At 37.5% G+C, this 22458-nt stretch overlaps 1 protein-coding gene across 7 annotated transcripts in view; it reads right to left on the reverse strand.

Annotated features, from left to right (window-relative positions):
• TRPS1 (transcriptional repressor GATA binding 1) overlaps window positions 1-22458 on the reverse strand; it is a 269366-nt gene that overhangs the window by 203974 nt on the left and 42934 nt on the right. For 6 of the 7 annotated variants that reach the window (XM_051843996.2, XM_051843995.2, XM_070075419.1 and 3 more), the window contains exon 2: window positions 12030-12946. In XM_051843996.2, the coding sequence (XP_051699956.1) occupies window positions 12030-12944 (915 nt within the window). In that variant the 5' untranslated portion in view covers window positions 12945-12946. Of the gene's footprint in view, window positions 1-12029; window positions 12947-16102; window positions 16261-22458 lie in introns of all 7 variants that reach the window. The other variant, XM_070075418.1, reaches the window with a different exon arrangement.

Genomic DNA, 22458 nt, shown 5'->3' on the forward strand with positions numbered 1-22458 from the left:
GAAAGCTGAGAATGAACCACTCACTGAGGCAGTAACCTGACAATCAGCCAATGCTGTGAGAGATGTTAAAGCCACACCTTAAAAGAGACCATCTGGAACATTCTAACCTAGCATTTAAGTCACTAAAGCACCTGAAATTTGCAATGAAACGTAATGCACAATATTGCAAAGTTTCAGCTTATGTTCCCCCATTCATGGGAAGTGGGGAAAAACTTTGCTTTCAAAAGCTGAAACATTTAAATAGGATTCCTTCAATCACAAATTTTTTATCAACTTAAATTTGAGTGAAAAGTGATAAGGTCAGAGGTACCTTATTCTCCCTCATTATAGGCAAAGAAAGTAAGTGTGCCAAATCTACAAAGAAAATTTCCGACTTTTAGCTGCCACACTGTCTTAGAATTGTCTAGCTTTCCTTATATAATACACATTGAACTAACTTACTGTTCAATCAAGATTCCTGAAAAACAACCATGCATCATCATTATTTCTTTGAGTTTGAAATCTTAAAGCCCTATATATGCTGTGACCACATTGAACTGTGACAGATTTCTGGGCTATTACAGTGAACAAGCAAGACCACATATCTGCCTGTGAAATATTACAAGAAAAAAACAGAATATAGATAAAACCTTTTATTCATTTGTATTTAACTTTGTTTATTTTTGTTGTTGTTCTTCTCCAAGTCAAATGCCTGAGAAGACACATGGTTTAACTGCCCGGCACTTCAGTTTGGTCACTGTTAAGGTATAAGCTATACCGTGTAGACTTTGCCATCTTATACAATTGTGATAAAAATCAACTGAGGGAGCCAGTGCTGTGGTGCAGTAGGTAAAGCTGCCACCTGCAGTGATGGCATCCCATATGAGCGCTGGTTTTAGTCCCAGCTGCTCTACTTCCAATCCAGCTCTCTGCTATGGCCTAGGAAATCAGTAGAAGATGGTCCAAGGCCCCTTCACCTGCACGGGAGACCTGGAGGAATCTCCTGACTCCCAGCTTTGGATTGGCACAGCTCCAGCTGTGGCAGCCATCTGGGGAGTGAACCAGCAGATGGAAGACCTTTCTCTCTCTTTCTCTACCTCTACCTGTCTGTAATTCTGCCTTTCAAATATATAAACAGATCTTCAAAAAAAAAAAAAAAATCAAGTGAGGTCCCTAGGGATGTGCGGTCTACTAGGACTGTGAAATGATGAAAACATTCTATGGTCTCTCCTGTCCAACAGGGTAGCCACTAGCTAGAGGTGACTACTCAATACCTGATGTAGGACTAGTGCAAATGAAGAATCTATTTCTAAGTTGTTAAAGATGTTTTCTTATTTTTTCATTAATTAACTGAAATTTAAATAGTCACATATGGCTAGGGAACACCACATTATGCAGCATACTTTACAGTGACATCCACTTGGATGGGATTATTATTTAGTAAAATGAACCATCCCAGTAAATTCCTCCTGCCAAAGGGGTCAAAAGACTCAATAGAGAGGAAGTGGCAAAGCATTCAGTGACAAATTCACACACTTGTCACTACCAGGACTCTTAGCTATAAATGAAAAGGTAATGTTTCTGTTTCCATTCTTCTTTTCTTGGTCTATAGGAAAATATCTTAAAAATATTTGGAAGTAAGCAGGGCCTCAAAGCATCTTGGTTGGACAAATGGATGAACTTCTTAATGGAGATGTGAGTACAAACAGAAATTTCTCACCAAGATCCCTGAGTTACATGGGATAAGGAAGCCACAGGAACTCAGGACACCATTATCACTGACTTAGCCTAGCATATATGAATTTTCAAAAAAGTACAAAATGCATCTTTTACCCAAAAGCAACTGACTATGGAACCACTGAGAATTACAGTTACATAGAAAACACCCAACACAACTGTAAAAAGGAACATATTTTAAATTGTTTTTCACTGACCAAGAACGATGACAGCTTTTTTATTGTAGGTTATCCCTACTTTTAAAAATGATTCCTTCCATGTAATATTTTTTGTGGTTTACATTTTTTTTTTTTTTTGACAGGCAGAGTGGACAGTGAGAGAGAGAGACAGAGAGAAAGGTCTTCCTTTGTCGTTGCTTCACCCTCCAATGGCTGGCGCACTGCGCTGATCCGAAGCCAGGAGCCAGGTACTTATCCTGGTCTCCCATGGGGTGCAGGGCCCAAGCACTTGGGCCATCCTCCACTGTACTCCCTGGCCATAGCAGAGAGCTGGCCTGGAAGAGGGGTAACCGGGAAAGAATCCGGTGGCCCGACCGGGACTAGAACCCTATGTGCCGGCGCCGCAAGGTGGAGGATTAGCTTAGTGAGCCGCGCCGGCCTACATATGTCTTTTAATGGAAATGTTTCACTATAGAAGTGAACAATATAAAAAGAATTGGCTTTTTTCAAAGTTTTTAACCTCAATTTATTTCTTTCCACCTAATAATATGGATCAAAAACTAATAAGAATATCTGAAAGAATATGTCAAAGGGAAATATTTTTAAAAGGCTCGGAACTCTTAAAATGACACTTTAGCACATGCAGTTATTTTCAATGAAACAAAAAAAAAGAGTTGTTTGAACTAAACACAAACCTTTCCTCAGATGTGGTTCATTTTCAAGTACTATAATTGATAGCAACAGAGACAATTATGAGGGTACTAATTTAAGAGGACTTGAGGTTATGGGCTGATAGTCAAAAAAGCAAAACCTTAAAAATAAAAGGCTATGTTGTTAAAAACAAAAACACTGCTCAAATACTGAAGATACAATGAAATTTCAAACAACTTGAAGACATTTGTAAAAGCTAATAGTGACTGAAAATAACCGTCATCAGAATTAATCTGCTAGTAAACTTAAGGAATGTTTCTGCAGGTATAGTTTTTCGAATACCTTCCAGGATACAGTGAATGCTTCAATGATGAACTTTTTTTTTAAAAGGCAGAGTTTCAGAGAGAGAGAGAGAGAGAGAGGCAGAAGTCTTCCATCTGCTGTCTTCTCAAATGGCTGCAGTGACCAGGACTGGGCCAGGCCAGAGCCAGAGCTTCTTCTGGGTCTCCCACATAGGTGCAAGGGCCCAGGGATTTGGACCATCCTCTGCCGCTTTCACAGGTACCTTAGCAGGGAACTGAATCAGAAGTGGGGCAGCAGGGACTTGAATCGGTGCTCATACGAGATGCTGGTACTGCAGGCCACAGCTTCACCTGCTACGCCACAGTGCCTGCATCCAATGATGGAAACTAAATGTGAAAAAAAATTTCAATAACAAATCTAATTCTGTGGCAATGATCTCAGTCTTATGCCATACAGAGCTTATTCCTACAAAATTTTGCTATCAAAATTTTGCTGCCATAATAACTCTAAGAAACACCCCTTCCATTTGGATTTATAAATGCCAACCAACAGCAGGGTGCAGGGGGGCCCAAAACTTAAATTGGTAAAAGCAACACACTGAAAGAAAAAATACTGCATATGCTTCATTATGTACATTATGGCTTTTAGGATTACAACAATGAACAGTTTACTCTAAACTAGCTTCCTCATTTTACTCAGTGATTCTGAACTAATTTCCCTATGGTTATCTGATATCTGGGAAGACAGGCTACCAGTAAAACTTACATTCACAATAATTGTAAGACAACCTTTTGTAGGGAAAACTAGCAAACAGCAAATGCAGTACAAGTGGATTTTAAAGCTTAGGGCTTTCTCTATCGCACTCTCTACTGCACCCAACCTGCTGCCAAGGCTGGCTCACCAAGGAGATAAATATAATTACATATGTGTTCTAGACAGTATTCGGAAAAACACAAAGCCCAGTCCCTGAAATGTGGACTATCCCAGGCATGCCTACTATCAGCAAAGCCCTGAGCATATGAAAAGTGACCAAGTCCAAAACCCCAATGTGTCTGTTGTTTAGCACAAAAATCTCACAAGTAAATAGGTGACAACAGTGGAAGATAGGCTTCTGCTGAGGGGTAGCAGGTTCCATGACCACACAGGGACACAGCACCTGAGCCAGACTCCAGGTCAGCAGAGGCTTCAGAAGGAACAACAGAGGATCCGATGATATGTGAAGATGACCAAGGAAAGGCATTTAAGGCAGAGGAGACAACCAGGGTAAAGCCCTAAGTGAGCGTAAAACAATGTCAGTCGCTCTTGGGAAATACTGGAGGGCTGAGGTATCGTCAGCGTTTAAGAGGAGTCTGCTGCATACATGATGGTATTTGCTATGTAATAAGCAGTATAACTGCATTAGACTCATTCTTACTACTGTCCCTTCTAGAAGAACAGTTAAGAGAGAAATTGGAAAAGTAAGGTCTTCTTGGAGAACCCACATATGACTACACCAGTATAATTAGACGACGTGACATTTAACATGAGTAAAGTAGACCTACACTTCCTACAACATGTAGGAAGAAGGAGTGTAAGAAGAATTTTTAAAAATTAAAAGAAAGCAGGACAGGAAAGAGAAATAGAAAGTGAAGGCAAAGGGAAGCGACCAAAAAGGAGAAAGAAGGATGAGCAAGGTGAGAAGGGAACAGAACAGAAGGAGACAGAAAAAAAATTATAAGAAAACAATAAGAATGTGTTAAGTAACTATTAAGGGAGTTAACCATCAAGGAATAAAGAAGCAAAGTCTGGGACAATTGATTCAACTGCTAAGGGAAACAGAGAGAAACCTCAGGGTAATTCCACAATGAGACTAAAGAAGAAGAGAGGTGAAAGCAGCAACAAGAAGAGCTGGGGCCAGTGTTGTGATGCAGCAGGTTAAGCCTCTACATGAGACACTAGAACCTCATACTGGAGAGCAGGTTTAAGTCCTGGCTGCTCTGCTTTGGATGCAGCTTCCTGCTCATGTGCCTGGAAAGGCAGTGGAAGATGCCCAAGTGTTTGAGCCCTTAAACCCACATGGGAGGACCTGGATAGGGTTCCTGGTTTTGGCCTGGCCCAGCCTTGGCTATTGCTGCCATCTGGGGAGTGAACCAAGAGATGGAAGATCTATGCCTGTTCCAACCCCCAAGTCTCTCTGCCTTTCAAATAAGTAAGTAAGTAAATAAATAAATCTATCTTAAAAAAGCTGCTTGGGGGAGGGGAGGGGAGACTGCATTTTCATATGTTAACTTAGAGGTGACAGTGGAACACCAAGATGGAACCACCCAAGAGCTAGGAAAACCAGTTCAGATAAAACATTCTTTAAGACTCCCAAATATGTCACTGAATTCATGAAAGAATTCAAATGTTCATTAATTGTCCATCAACAGGTGATCTATGTCTAAAAGGAGAAATGCTAGTAGACAAGTGTGCTACTGAAACTCTCCAGCTCTTCACTGTACCCCATACTTCTCTGTTTCAGAATCTGATGAAATCATACAGTGCCCAGCACAGCTGGGGTACGCAGCATACACCAATTACACACTCGAAAGGCATTCTGATTTGTTCTTTGCCTCCACACCCATTCCTGCTCTTAATGTAGGCAGAGGATAAACCCTTAATTACACAGCCTTGGAGAACATAAATGGGAGCTGGGTGCATCTCCTTAGCATTTAATCTTCATAGAAAAACCAACAGATATTGTGCCAGGTAACTAGAGGAGCAGAAGACAACTCTCAGACCATCTATTAAAACATAGATTCCTAAAACAAAGTCCTCTAAGTAAGGGAAATCAAATAAATGAAGCACATTGATGACATGTTTCTTAATTTGGAGATAAACCATTGACTTCTTAACTCAGCAAATACAAATTTGTGGGGGTGGGCATTTAGCAAAGTGGTTAAAACACTGGATAAGATTCCTGGGACCCATATTGAAGCTCCTGAGTATGATACCTGGTTCTAGCTCTTGACTCTGGCTCAGCTGCTAATCCATACTCTGGGAGGTAATGGTGATGGATCAAATAATTGAATTCTTGCCACTGACATAAGAGATCTGAATTGCTTTCTGATCCCCAGCTTTAGCTTGGCCCAGCCAGAGACACTGCATGCACCTGGGGTGTGAACCAGTAGACGGGAGTACTCTCTCTTGTGTGTGTGTCTTCTCTCTGCCTGTCTCTGGCTCTCCATCTCCTCAACAGATACATAAATAAATTTACCCCTTACTCTACCAGAATTAGTTTCTGTAATAATTTTTTAAAAACATTTTCAAGATAAATCAAATTTCAATTTCTTTTCAATGACTCCAATTACAAAGGTAGTAAGTTCACGTAAGGTAGGCTAGCATTGTACTACCTGCATCAGATAACAAAATATCTCAAAGAAAACGCAGGTCTCCAAAGTCAACGTCAATGTGATTCACACAGAGTATGCACTAGACCGCCCAGATTTACCAGTCTTTTTATCTCCTCCCTTACATACAAACGGCCTGTGTTCTGTTGCTTTTCCATATGCAGTAAACTCAGGTACATACTTGGGCTGTGAAGACAGGCTTACAGCCTATCTATGCTATCTACTCCTTCAACTCAAGCAACTCCTTGATCTTGGGCAGATTACTTTAATCCCTCTATACTTGTTTCCTTGTTTCTTAAAATGGATATGAAGGCTGTGTCTACTTCAAGGGTTCTTATGAAGATAAGTTGATGAAAATATGTGAAAATCCACATAAACACATAAGAAACTCTTAATAAACATTAGCTATTATTATACATGATTTTGAAACTAGAGAAAAAAGAAGACTTTTGATTATGTAAATCAATAAAAGAAGTTTTGAACAAGTTTCAAGAAATGCAGAAAAAATTCTACATTTGACTTTCAATTAAAATTAAACAGGAATTCCTTGTATATTTTGAAAATAGCACCTGCTTCAAAATTTGGAATCACATGGTGAAGAACTCAAGAAGTTTATGGTCTCAGATTCTCAGAATTGGAGTCCACAAAGGAAATCAGAAAATGAAAGGGAACTATTCTCTCTCCAAACCTCCCTGGGGTTGGCGCACTACTTCTGTATCTGTGTTTCCAACAGCTGCAAGTATGCTATAATTACAATGACCCAAGAAACAAAAAACACCGAATAATCTGCTGACTTGATATGGTTAGCAAGCAGGCCATTTGAGAGATAAAACTTTTATTAAGAGTTGAATAATGCTAAATTTGATTGGGTGCACTGATAACCCACAATTTTTTCTTCTAAACATTCTGCCTGGAGAGAAATACTGATACACAAGAAAATGATACATATTGTTTAAGTGATAATAAATAAACCCCAAATCAAAGCAGGACTGGCATTTATCATACCAACTTGAACGCAACAAAACTAAATGGAGATTTTAACATATCCAGGTAAGGGGATTAATTAAAATGACCAATCCGCTCCACTGGGGTTTCTCCATTATCCTCCTTGGCTATCTCCACTGATGAAAATAAATTGTCAAATGCAAAAACTTTGCTTGCTTTATGGCCTTGAGGTGAGCATATGCTTTTTAAAAAAATATATTTATTTATTTGAAAGGCTGAGTTACAGAGAGGCATAGACAGAGGGAGGGAGGGAAGAAGGGAGCAGAGAGAGAGAGAGAGCGAGAGAGAGAGATGTCTTCCATCTGTTAATTCACTCCCCAGATGACTGCAATGGCCAGAGCTGCACCGATCCAAAGCCAGGAGCCAAGAGTTTCCTCCAGGTCTCCCACACGGGTGCAGGAGCCCAAGGACTTGGGCCACCTTCTACTGCTCTCCCAGGCCATAGCAGAGAGCTGGATCAGAAGTGGAGCAGCCAGGACTCTGGAGGAACTGGAGCCCATATGGGATTCCAGCACTGCAGGCAGCAGCTTTACCCACTACGCCACAGTGCCGGCCCGAGCATATGTTTTACTTTGCACATTTTATTACTTGTTAAAGAGGCACAGTCCGGAAAGTAAGTGTGGATTCCTATGCCAAACACCATCCTGTATAGACAGTCTGAATTGATTAAAGTCTCATTTACTAGATTTTCTAAAGCGCAATTGTCCTCAACTTAGAAAAACAAAGAAACAGAACCTGCTAACATGTACAACTTCCCTCCTACTCCAGATCAAAGGAAACACTCAGGAAAAAAATAAATATTTGGAAGGAAAATTCAAGACAAGTCAAAATAAGCCACAATGAGTGTAATGTTCCCTGAATTACTTTTTTCCAACTCAAACTGTATGTAATCCCCTATTCAAATGAGCGTACCAGTACATGTTAAGGATCTGTAAAGATGATAGAATTAAATATGTTGAAAATCCACAGGGAAAGGATGGTTTTCTGTCACTAAAATCTGTTCTTCCTGTTTCTATCATGATGTATCATGCAACTATGATGAAAGTATTTACAAAACAGAAATGTAGCATTCTTAGTTCAAAAACAAGATAGTCCCTCGTAAATTAATAATGGAATTCTCCTGTTAACCTTAGAGGTTCATAAGTGGCAAAATCAGGCAATTCCTTCTTGGAGTCCTGAATAATGCAGAATAGAGAAGTTTCACTAATATGGAAAGGCAACAGATACATCATAAGCATTTATAAACTTGGGATAGTATAAACACTTTCCCGTGGGAAGCACAAGTTGACAGGACTCCTACTTTTATAACCTGATCTGAGAGCTAAAAGCGCCCCCATAAAGATGATGCAAACACCCTAATGCACAGCACATTAAGCCCTAATGAAACAGCAAAGTCCGCGTTGTTAATGCAAGCCTCCATTCAGCAATGGTTTAAATATAAGCATAATAAAGCAGATTAAAAAGAAAGAAGCTGTAATTACTTTTTTAAGAACTCAATCTCTTGTCCCATTATTGGGTCTACATATAAGCCTCAAAGGCTGAATACAGATAGTAAAAATCACATGAAGAGCTTGCCAATCATGCTGTATCCTTTACTTTTAAAATTTTAAGCAGAACAATTGATAAAACATGCAAGAGAAAATGAGAAACCGGGGAACTAACATCCGGGTTCAATAAATTAGCTCTGAGCTAGCAATTTTATCTTTTCTTGGTTTTCATGGTAAAACATGTATGCCTCTTCCAATTTCAGGGCTGGATGTTCTAACTCTGTGCAAGGAAGAGCATCCTAAATTGGACACGCTAAGAAAAGACAGTCCCAGCTGTATGGTCGTCTCTATAAAGTGACCTCCATGATCCTGTTTGAGCCTCTACGTAAGATGCAACACAAAGAAACACTGCTGTTGGACACTATTTTTACAGAACTGGAATCCTCTGACTCAGTTCCTTGTGATATAATTTATAAAGACGTGCCTATTATCAGTTAAAGTACTCCTGAATGTCAGTTTTCCCTCCAGATATACATCAAGTCATTTGATCTTAGAACTGGAAATCTTAGAAATTGTTTAAGCTACTTCTTTTACCCAACTGTATATTTTGTATTGGCACTCAAGTCAGTTCAAATTATTTAAAACATCCATGTCAAACCAAAATATAGATCAAAGCCACAGAGTTCTTTAAGTTCTTTACTTCTGGCTTCTGTTCTATTTCCTTGGCCTATAATGTCATAAATCTATCATTAACCACCAACTGTTCTGAATGGTTTAAAAAAAAGCAATGTTTAATTGAAAAAGATTAATGAATTGTTCATGTATTACTTCAATTAACTCAAATTATATATTTATATAAGTCATTCCTGAAATGGAATGATAATCTGCCTGTAATACTCATGTTTACCAACATCTTTTATCAGAATACATATAAGCCATACACTACATATTTCTGACAAAACTGCATAAAGAAGTTCTATAGTCAGCATTTTCTCTCCCTTGCTTTTAGTCTGCACACAGTGCAAATGCCAAGGAAAGAACCTCTCAAAAAGCATTTCAGCAACACAAATGTGTGGGTAAAAAGAGGAATTTCAGATGTGCTTTCATTATTGAATTTATGCATACAGAGAAACTGTTCATTCAAAGCTGAGTATTTATTTCAACATAAATACATTAGGAAGTTACCTCTTCTTGCACATGTTTATGCATCCATACCTGGTACATGTGCAGAGCACTCAGGATTGGCATTTGGTCTAAAAATATATTTAGAGTTCTTTTCATCAGTTGAAGTTGACTCTCTTTAGACTATTTCAAAATCTGATCATTCCTTTGAAATAATCGCTCACTCTTCCACAGATTGCCTTTTCCTATTTTTAGAAATATTATTTCTCCTTGAAAAAAAAATTGATCTTAACAAGATTATCTTTCTGCATGCCATTTCCTACCACTCTCTGTCTTCTTTACTGTGTGTTGCTGCAAGGACTTAGTAGACAGCCTCGTCTAGCATCAGCTGTTTCATTTCTACTTCTATTAGTTCAAACTCAGATAGCTCACACATCTGTTTTATTTCTAAAATCACTGCCCAGGAAAAGTGTTCTCCCCAAACATAAACTTCACTATAAATAACTAAGGACCTAACAAATAACTGTTTGGGGGGAAATGGAAGTGTGTTTAAAAATCCGAATTCTTCCAAACTATAGGCCTTAGTAATCTTCATTTTAGAGCCTTCCTGACAGCCGAGATCAGCTTCCCTCAGAAGTCGTCCCTGGAGTGAACAAACCGAAACTCCTGCCGGAAATCCAGGTATTAACATCATATTACTTGCTAATTATAAAACACCATTTCACATACTGACATTATTCACTTCCAACCCTTTTATCTAAAACACGTATTTGCTTTCCAATCATAGTTTGACAGCACAGTGTATCTGACATAAGACAGTGAAATGATCTTTAATAAGACAGCAGTTCAAAGCATGTAGCTTTCATGCATAATAACTATGTTGGCTTAATTTGCTGCTCCACAGCAATAATTCTATTTGTGGAAATTCATGAAGTGAAATGAAATTTTTAGAGAGCTTTACCAAGATGAAACTGGATTTTCATGACTTCTTCCTTCTATCTCCCTTAAAGTGGTAAGATTGTGATTCGGACATTTAAAAGACACCAGAAATTTGTCTGTTGGTGGTTCTTATAAGTGTTTCAAAATATGTTCACTACCTTTTATTTATAACCCCTTTGCCTGTCTTTCTCAATTGACACTAGTGCAACACAGAGGTCTAGGGCAAAGGTGCTCTTGCTGTTGACAAAAATGACAGATATTTTTAAAAGGAGTTAGTAGCTCAAATGAGTATGAGGTGATTTCATTACTGCTCTGGTACTTCTCCTAATCATTCCTAAAGAAGGTTAATATTAAACCTAATATGTTTTGAAACCCCCCTGGCCTAATAATACAATAAAAATCTACAGACTGTAACAAAACTAATATACTTTCTCTCAAGCTGGCTATGAGTTTTGACTATGCTAAAATTACACAAATGCCCTTCCTTCGATTCAGTTCCATGGTTCATTCTTTTTAAGATGGTAACAGATTTTTTTCCGTACATTTCATATATGCCATAAACTAAAGATGGAAAATGAGATCAAAAAGGTACGCTGGCTTTAATAAAAATATAAACCTAAATTACTGCTAAATGTTTTTGTAAATTGCCATTTTCCTTAAAAGCAGAAAGGAATGCTTTATTGGCCTGCATCAAGGTCATCTGGTGTCCTTAGTACTTACAATCACATTGACTTCATTTTAATCAATGTGAAATGTTGTTTCCAAATTCTCATTTGCAATCACTTTGCCTTTTCAGGAGTATGTCCCTGTAACTATCAATAGCACCCAAATCTGGTCAGGCTGACCATAAAAGCAAATCCTACAGGAAATACAGGAAAGATACTCACTGAAGGAAAGGTTACAGCAGAAGCCTCCCAATCTAAAATTAGAACAAGTCATGAATTACTATCATGCACAACCATAAAGATTAGTGCCACTTTTGGAAGATGGAGAAAATATCAAATTACCATGAAACAGATCCTGAAATATTAAGCTTAGCTCATTCCATGAAGAGACTTTTCCCAACCTAACAGAAATGTTGGAACTGCTTTCCAAGATGAGAGGCTAAAGACAACTTTGAATTTAGATGAAGGAGCTGTGGAGTGCGTTCACCTCTTGTGCTGGATCGGGAAGGCTACCCTGGGGGTACTATGCCCCTGGTTTTAATAGGCATACAAGCACACACATTGCAACACTAATAACTTTTGCTGACCAAAGCGATCGCAATACAAAACACAAACCTGCACGTCATAGGTCCCATTTAGTAAAACAGGCCTTGAAGAGTTGATGTCCTGCAGCACACCAGAAAGCACAGAACGGTTGACCTTCTGGAAGTCTTTGGAATGGCTGAACTGCACCATGTTATGAAGGGCCAAGATTTTGCTGTCCAGCTCAGCATCCTGCCTGGTGCGGTTATGCAGTCCTAAGTGATACTTTCGGAAGTGCTTGATCAGATCTGTGGGGTCGTTGCCATAGTAACCATAGCCACAGATATTGCATTTAAAGTCCTGAAGCTCTGGAGACAGAGGTGCCGGATCTGGGTTATCATTCACCAGGAACTCAGTTTTGGATTTATTAAGTCTTACACCCCCATCTGAAGGCACTTGTGGGTTTTTTGAGGCCACTGAAACTGGGCTTAAACCTTGACAATTGGCTTGACCGCTCTGCACTTGCCCTGTTTCCTCGGTAGCCTTTGGTGACATCTTATGCTCTTCCTTTGTCTCCAACGAGTCCCCTGATGGGGTGCAGGCCATATCTTGAGGGTCATCTGCCTCTGCTTTTTGAGGAGACTTCAAGGGCTCACAGACTCCCGCAGCAGCTGGAGATGAGAAAGCCAACATATTTCTGTCTGTCACCTCATCATGAGGGAAGGAGGGAAGGCTTCCTCCCTTATTGGGGCTTTCATAATTGAAGCCAGCCTTCTCACTTTTCAAGTCCTTCTTGCTGCTAGAAGACGGATCTTGGGCAAGCGAGCCATGCTCCTCCTTGTTGTTTAGCTCTGCAGCATCACTCTGATCCGTGTTTTCTGACATCTGATCTGCAGAAAAGTCTTTGCTCTTTCCAGATACTTTGCTTTCTGCACCTCTAGGCTCCAGGCTCTGGCCCTCGCCTTCGCTAGCGACGTTTCTCAGAGGGGGGTTCTTTTTCCGGACCATATCTGTAAAAAGACAAACAGAAGGCAGATGCAGGGTTAATTGAAAGTAGCAGGCATATGATCAAATCTAGAATATTTTACTTATTCTATTCAGGATTTTGTGAGGTATATAATTCATTTTTTTTTTCCTTTAGAGGAAAAGTAAGTTTAAAAAATAGCACAGAATTGAGACTAGAGCAAACAATTTACATTTACAATTATTTTTGCCACAAATAGCAGTCCATTCATTATTTTTAAATATGAATAGTAAAAGCTTCATTATTATTACCAGGTCTGTCTTCTTGTTACTTATCCTTTCCTGCTGATTATATTTTTGTTCAATTTATTTCCTCGTTATAGTTGGGGACATACACACATACTTCTGTATTTATACATGTTGTACATTATATATAGTGTGTACACATGTTATGTTTACAGAATATATACATGTTTATGTTTAAAGAAGACATATTATGTATTTATCTGATATGCATATGTACATATAAACATAAACTGGAATTCAATATTGTTACACTGTGGGACAAAGGTATAAATACAGGTTCAGCCAGAATCTCTACATGATCAAAAAGACAGAAACAGCCTTGTTATAAACAGAGTGAAACTGCCCCCAGTCCTTTCAGGAAATGGAGGATGACAAATGTTTCATCTTTGACCTCCCAACACAAGTCTTGAAGCCACATTTGAGGCTGGCATCATAGTGTCAGGTCAGGATTCCAGCCAGCCTAAGTGGAAACCCAGCTAAATCCCACATTTCTGCACACAAACTGCTGAAAATCGTGCAAGAGTCACCATCAGGAGCACACTGCAAGCTGACTGAAGTAAAATGCTACGTTGAAACTTACACTATTGCCATTTTATAGCTTTAAATTTCAAAACCATGGCAGTTTTCTTCTCTGAGGCTCACCTTTATGGGCTAACACGACTGTGCCTTTCAAGTTAGCAGCATCAGGAACTAAGATCAAAATATGAATGCTGCGACAAATTCCTCTACAGGAGTCCAAAATGAGTCAGAACTCAAAGGATGCAGAGAAATAAGAAGCAATCTGTGTCACGTCCATAAAAACTGCGTTAACAAGGGCTTGTCGCAGGCTGTTCTGGGGCTGTGTCCCTTAATCGTTCAGCTGAAGCACTGTCAAGTGCTGTGTGAATCTAAGTTACCACCCCAAATGTCTCTTGGAAAATTCCACCTGTGACTTTCTAATAAAACAAGCCTCTTTATGAGCTGACTCTAGCATGAGGACCAATTTCACAGAGTTAGGTACCCCACGATTATCCAAAATGTACTGAAAAAAATCCAAATTAATAGCATGGTTTAGTTGTTTTTGTCTACTATTACTCACAAGGGCTGAGGAGCCACACTGGCGTTGGATAGGCCGGTATACCCTTCGCTCTGAAAAGCTGGTCAAGCAAAATTTTTATAATATAAATCACTGAACCAGAACAATGCACTAGTTATAGGATAAGGAATCCTTCGCAACGTAAAAATCTACTTTATGGTTAATTTCAAAAATAGAAGTGTACTTAAGAAAGTAAATGTTCTTCCAATACACCAATAATGTTATTCATCAACTGGATGTAGAATTTTCCTTCTGGAAAAGCAACAAAATTCTTACAGGATGAAAGACTGAAGTTTCCAGTGAAAGTGACGGTGATGAAGCAATGTAAACCTGAACCTGCCTGACCTTCTGTGGGAAGAAGGCGGAAACCATCTCACCTTAGTGTTACTCCACTAGGGCCTAAAATGAACTAAGCCAGGGAACCATGGTTAAAAAGGGAAACACTGGTTAATCGTCTTGTTTCAATGTTTGCATTTCCGTGTCTTATGGCTTGACATCAAAGTTTTAGGAGACCTGTTTTTTCTGTCTGAAGTGACTAAGGTAGCTTTCAGCACTTGTAATAACACATGGAGGACAGGAGAACAATTTTACTGGTAGCCAACAAATGGAAAAATGAAAAAGAAACAGAAAGAATAAAAAGAAAACTTAAACAATTAGTGATCATTTAAAATACATGTTTTAGAAAATTCATTCTCTCAACCTGGCTTACAGAAAAGAACAATCCTGGTTGCAGAGTGTCCAATGTCCCTACATTTAAAAATGTAATAGCCTGGGATGGCATGACTTGTCTTTCCTTCCAGAATTTTCTGATTTATTTTTTCCATTATAACATAACTATCACAACATAGTCTTTCCTTGGATAAATACTGAAAAACTATATCAATTGTGTTTTAACATTTTTCCCCTTCATGTGTCTAAAAGCTAACAATGACTCGTCAACTGAGTGAAATAAATAAGGTTACATTCACAAAGAAGGACAGAAATCCTATCTCAAAGCAGAAGCCAGAAGAAACAAGGAAGAAATAATCCAAGAGGAAGATAAAGTGGTGGTCTGAGCCCATAAATTAATGGCTTGCTAATTGGAGAAACGGCAATATTTTCACATTTTCAATAGCAAGGGAGCTAAGGTAAAATACTTAAAGGTGACTAGAGCTAAATAGATTAATATTAAAAAAATTAACTTACTTTTCAGAACAGAGAAAGGTATTTAGCTCTTTCTTACTTATTGCTCTCGTTAAGAGATGTAATGGGTCATGTTTAAAAACTACCCACCCAGCATCTTTAGTGCCTGAGAGAAAATATGATTTAATTACATTATCATCTTTTCAGATTTCAGTTCCTCTTCCACCCAAGAACAACCTTTAGAACGCATATGACTCACCGACTCCTCATGCTGAATAGAGCCCTTAATAATATACATTGCAAAGAATGTTAAACTGCTAAAACTTCAAAGACGTTTCAGAAAGGTCATTTGGGTTTTATTTTTTGTTTTGAGGGCAGGGATATGTTCTTTATAGTTGCTGGGCTTTTTTAAAAAAATCATTCTTAATTTAGTTGACTATACTTTGAAGTATAGAAAAAATAATTTTTACTGGAATTATAGCATCATAATTTTTCAGAGTGACATATTATGTAAATATACGCACATTTGCAATACTTCTAAGTGGAAGAAACTCCTCTAGCATGTCATAAGTTAGATACCATAAGACCATAGCCACCCTCAAGTTATTATCTCTAAGACAAATAACAGATTGCATGATGTTTTGCTTGTGCCAAGAACTTTTCCAGTTAACATTTTCACTTGAAAAAATAGATCACATACTTGTAAAATCATACCCAGCATTGACTTCATAAGGCATGTGGCTTTAGAGTGCTTTCTACAATTATTAATTCTATTAGTCAACTAGCAGGAGGCTAATGCGATTGTCTGAGAAGAGGCTCGGAAGACACAGAGGACATTTTGAGAGCTGATCTGCACATCTGTAAAACAGAGCAAAAAAAAAAAAAATTCCTTCCTAAATAAGGTAAACATACTTTAATGGATGACACCTAAAATACATTATTATGCCAGCGCCGTCAGCTGCTTGAAAAATGTCTGAAAAAAAGCACGAGCAGACCTTGAGCAAGATCCTCTCCCTCCCTTGGGTTTTAATAAAGCAGCAGGAGGAACATGATAGAAAAGATTACAGGACAAGAAGTCATTTTCGAGCAGATCGTGGTATGGTGAAATTATTTAACCTCTAAAACCCCCTCAGCCTAAGGACTATCACACTTATCTACACTGCGAAGAGGGAAAAGATCTTAATTTGTCAACACCAGCAATGATCTTAACAGGGAGAGTTTCCAAGCAGTTAAAACATATAATCACGTCCAGGCACCTTAGTTGTAAGTTTTGGCAACTCCATTTTAAACCTGATCATTCTAACAACATAGCAATATCCTTCACACACGCTACAAAAAAAGAAAAAAGAAAAAGAAATGTGTGAAATGTCAGAGAAGGTAGAGCAACTATAGAGAGTCACTTTAGATAATGGGGCTAACAGGGAATGGAGCAAAGAGAATTGAAGTATCCAAAAGAAGTATAATGTTCAAGCTTTCTCATGCAGGTCCTCCACTGAGATACAAAAACTGGATCTTCAGGCATATTGGTGAGCCTGTCCACATTTATAGTATTTTCCACCTACACAAACACACGAATGGTCTTTCAACAGCCTATATAATACGACTGCTAGGATATTTAAACAAATTAAAAATTATATTGAGCCTCCTCCAATTAATTTCCTTGGCTCAGACATAAGACATTCCATCTGAGAAAAAAAAATCAAATTTCTTCTTCTAATTAACCAGATTTCCTTCAAGATTAAAATTTAAATCTAAAAGTTTTCTTAGAAAAAAAAAAGTGTGCAATAATAAGCTAAATTGTAAAAAAGAAAATTATAGGTGATTACACTATTTCTATGTTACATTACTATTTAGACAGATTTATGCAGTGAAATAATCAGCATTAGACCTAAAATGTAATTCTGCTAACTACTTTATCTCACTGATCAAAATGCTCACATAAATACAACAAACATTTCTTCTGTAGAAGACTGAATCACATTCTCAGAGTGGCATCTTCTCAGCGAAAGGGATGAGTTCTCTTTTATTACCTAAATACTGTGAAATAATCCACAAATGATTTAGTTATATTTCACTGCTATGTATACAGGTATATATATAAATACACACTCATGACATTTTCTTCCAAATGAACTTACAGATAATCAAACAAATTATTCAACAAAGGAAATAAATAACTACTGCAGCAATTTAAAAAGGAAGATGAAGGGGTGGGCATTTGACCTAGTGGCTCAGACGGCAGCTGTGATGCCAGCATCCCATATTGCAGGCCTGGGTTTGAGTTCCAGCTCCACTCCAGATCCCAGCCTCTTGATAACGTGCTCTCTGGGAGGCAGCAGCAGATGGCTCAACTGGCTTAGTCCCTGGTCCTCACATGGGAGACTCAGGTTGTATTCCAGGTTCCTGGCTTCAGACTGGCACAGTCCAGACTACTGTGGCCATTTGGAGAGTGACCCAACAAATGGGGGCTCTTTCTTTCTGTCTCTACCTCTTAAATAAATAAACAAAAAATTTTAACAAGAAAAGCTAGTATCATCTGTGCACTCAATGCAGATGAGAACTAGAATTTATTTCCAGTACATGAAAACTCCTTCAAAGTAAAATATTTTGTGTTTTTTATACTATCTTGGTCCCAAACAAAGAAGGAAGAGTGGTATGGGGATCATGTGCCTGGTTTCTGACTCAAATCAGCTGCTGATGAGAACAAGGGTAAATCCCCTTCTTTGAGCCTCTCTTCTTATCTGTATGATGAGAGATTTAGAATAAACTGTTCCTAAACTTCCCCCTCTGACTCCATGACTCTATAAAGATTCTGGTTAAGGCAATTTATTTTTACCTTAGAAAGCCTTTGTCCAACCTCAGTGAAAGGCTGTAAAATATTAAGCCACCAACCACTAAGAGGACCTAAATAACACTGACGTCTACCGGTCACTCAGTCATTCATTTCTCAGAACATTCATTCATTCAATAAATGAATAAATTTACACACACACACACACACACAGTCTTCAAAGTTTTCATGGAAAATGCATAGTAAGGAAAAGCTATATATATAGGTTTTTAAATTTTTTGCACCAAAAGAAACATCTTTAGATTCCATTTTTCCACAATATATTTGAGTGCCCTCAAATATATGTATATGAATGTGTGTATGTATTTGAAAGGAGATGACACACATGGACATACAAATACATATATGCTGAACAAGACTGCAAAAAAATGGGAGGGGGCAAGACTGTATAATCTATCCTCAGTTGAAAATCCTACTGAGTATGATTTTTCTTATAAGTAGTAGTGCTTATTTTCATAACATATAATAGCAGATGACATTCTATTTTCGTTTTTCCAGATAATAAAACTTTCAAGTGTTTGAAATCAAAGCATCACACAAAAAGAAAAGCCACAATGTTCTTCTCTTTAATAAATATATGTTTTTTTCCTCTCTTGCTTCTATCACCAGCCTAAGAATACTGAGTTATTAATTATGCATTTCATGTAGCTTTCTTAAAAAGAGAGAAAAAAAGAACAAGATATTTCTTTTGATCAAAAGTCCCCCACAAGGAATTTAAAGCATTAAGTAAGTGATAGCAAAATAAAAGGAAGGTCAAGTCTTTGGCCTATAGCAAGCTAGATAGCTTCCATATGAATAACATACAAAGTTCAGTTTTTAAAGAACATGTGTGTTTGCTCATTGGTTTAGAAAAAAAAAAAAACACTCGAATCCTGTCTACCCCATATATACAGATCAAAATCAGATTGCTTAAGTGAACTATAAAATGCAAGAGAACATTGTTTATCCAATTCACAAACCCAAGAATTACTGAAGTAGTTTAAATGTTTTGTATTTCTTCAGATTCCAGGGCAATACTTCAATGGTAGATCGCTTTTTCCGTAAACTGCTTCAAACTTCATAAACCTGATGTCAGAGCTTGTTCTTTGCTATCCATTTCTACTTAATTGACTCTCTCTGAATTGACTGTTCCTGAACCTTTAAAGGTATTTTTGGATGTCTTAAATCCTGTTGAGATTTAAATGTCATCACCTTCAAACAACTCTCATCAAATAAATCTCATATTAATTCGCATCAAATTAATCCAAAATGATGGCTTCTATTAACATATGCTTGAAAGCACAAAGCTATTTAAGAGTCATCTGGACACTAGAACTACCCCAAACCTCTCTGAGATAAAATGCACACTATTTAGATATCCTGTTTCAAAGAGTTTTGATGCTAGCTCAAACACATTTTATTGGGCTTTTATTTCATCATGCTATGTTCTTTATATTTTACAGATCTCATTTCAACTGCACTAGGTAGGTAAATGGAGATGCAGGGAAAGTAAGTAGTAATATCCTATTCCCCAAAATTATCTTCATATATCTAAATATATCCTAGAAAAAAGATTTCATTAACTATTTTATAAGAAAATGATCAAACTTTTTTCTCTTTCAAAGATTACGTAAGAAGTCTAAATGACACTGTAGAATATATTTGGGAGAAAAAAAGAAGCCTACACCCGTTTCACTAAATGGGGATAACTAAAATAGAGCAAGCACATATCACAGTATATCAAAAGGAAAGGGAACTTGTTTCTCATTTCATACCTAGTGAGATACAAATGTATTAAAAATTCTCCTTTGAGTAGGATCACAATTTCATTAAGCATATTAAGAAACACTGTCAATCATAGGCAGTTTTCCCTTTTGCTGTTCTTTCAAAGAAAAAAACTAATATCCACAATGAATAAAAACAGTTGATTCAAACAGTCCAATCTGACATCTGCACATGGACCAGCCTCAACTTCACCCCTTACTTTGTTAGGGTATTTTAACAGGTCCCTGGGTGAAGAGCCAAACACAGCACTTAAAAAGAGTAATTCAAGGAATGGTATAAATACACCTACTTATCTTGATAGTTATGATATGCATTGACACTTTGCTAGACGTAAATTAGGTTACCACAGATAATAAAAGTTCTGTGCTTTGCAGGAATACTTTTGAAATTTTTTCTTAGCATTTACAGAAAAATCTTCGTATATTAAAGACAGTTTAATTTATAAGTATTGATGTTGTTTTTGTCAATTTTCCAATCTATAATACAACCGAAAAAAAACCTCAATTATCAGCTGGGCCTGCCAATACCTAGCTAACAGATGTCTCATTTTGCCCTAAGAAATTGGTGTCAATCAATGCTAATCCACTTGGTAAACTGACACACATATACACGATAGTGAATCTAACGGATGCATGCCACAAAGACAACATACTTCCATCTTCACAGCAACAACAATCCAAGTGTATTAGGCAAGGTGCTTCTTTGTTTTTTGCTTTGTTTTGTTTATAACAGTGCCAAAGTAGAGAGAAGATTAAAAGGCATATCAGCAATTTATACTGATAAGTGTTTATGTCATATAATCTAGAGAGAAAGAGAAATATATGTACTTCGTACTCTAAAATGAAGGAAGTAAATTTGCACCATCATATGCAACAGTTCTTCATGAAACTGGGAAGTAAATCGCAAACCACCACGTTTATTCCTACCACACCACAGGAAGCTGGGACACATTGGAGGACCAGTGGCCTAAGCAGCAAATCACAGGAGGATCCCACAGTTAGGGCACAAATATCATGAGGAATTGGGTAATGTATTCATGCAACAAAAGGGTCTTATATGTTTCACAAGGCCAGGGATTATTTTTATCTGTGTGTATTTTTAAAGTTCATGTAAATTAATAAACAGCAGTTACAGACATCTTTCACATTGTGAAACATACACTGATGATGTAAAATGTGGTTTAGTTACCACCCTGTTTAGTGCTAACTGCTTAATTTAACACACTTAGCATCATCATTCCTTCTGATAAGAAACAAATTATACACACATATAAACAATGGACTAATTTTTCTCTTTTGGTAGGTACACTGAAATTTCCCAAAGAACACTGACCTTTTTTTAAAAAAATCCATATTGGAAAACAACTTCTGATAAAAGGATAGGTAAAGCCAACTTTTTCTGTCTTCTAAGGGAAGTTTTATATTTCAGGGGAAAAGAAGTACACACAGATCATTTAGACGTTGGGTAAATAACAGGCTTAGACGGTTCCAGCTATAAGAACCTTTTCTGAAAAACTGTTATTTCAAAACATTCTGCCTATGCCCAACGCAAGTTTAGCTACCTCTAATATTTTAATATAACTGTTTAGACACAGATGATAGGAAATCAGAACTCTCTTTGTTCTTCCCATGATATTAACTTCTAAATAAAAAATTAAAGGCAGTTCCTTGGTCAAATTAAGCTTAACAGCAACTCTACAATTAATATTCCTCTCAGATATATACAACGTACATTAGCAACTACAGCACCAAAGAGTCCTAGGGACTGGAGAAGGCAGAGTCTGTTCAATTTGGATTAGAATTTCTGCATCTCATTTGGTTTTATGTCACATAACGCCACTTACCCAACAAGACAAACGTTCCACTGGTCATGGAGGGAGATGCTAAGAAGGTAATGATCACGGAAGAAATAACAAAGATTTTAAAGCATGTGTTGTTTTAAAAGAAAACAGTATGCCTGTATTGCCTTGGCAAGAAAACTAAGATGTTCTGATCTGAAGAGGACTGTTTTGAAGAGGGTTTTTTTTTTTTTTCAGCATAGTAATTCAACATTAAAAGAAGATCAGGATATGTTATCATGAAAGATTTCGAATCAGTATTTTAGAAGAATGTAAAGGCAGAAGATAAAACATTTACATACAATCGGACCTCAGATGCCCAAATTATACATTTGCAAACATGTTATCTCTGAGCTTAATAGTTTAAAAACATTACTGCATAAAGAAACCCTTTTTTTTACAATTAGTGTTTCTAATGCTGTCCCACTATAATGACCAATTTAAAACTTAGAGTACTAAATTTGTCCCTTTATTTTACAAATAGATTATATGATTAAAATTAAGTCAGGAATCAGAATACAGCATAGCGTTTAATAAAATATGGGTTGTGCAAAGGTATTAGAGGAAGCACCAGCATTGCACTGAGTGATCTAAACCTCACTTG

This window comes from Oryctolagus cuniculus, chromosome 6 (assembly GCF_964237555.1).
Source record: "Oryctolagus cuniculus chromosome 6, mOryCun1.1, whole genome shotgun sequence".
Taxonomy (NCBI): Eukaryota; Metazoa; Chordata; class Mammalia; order Lagomorpha; family Leporidae; genus Oryctolagus; species Oryctolagus cuniculus.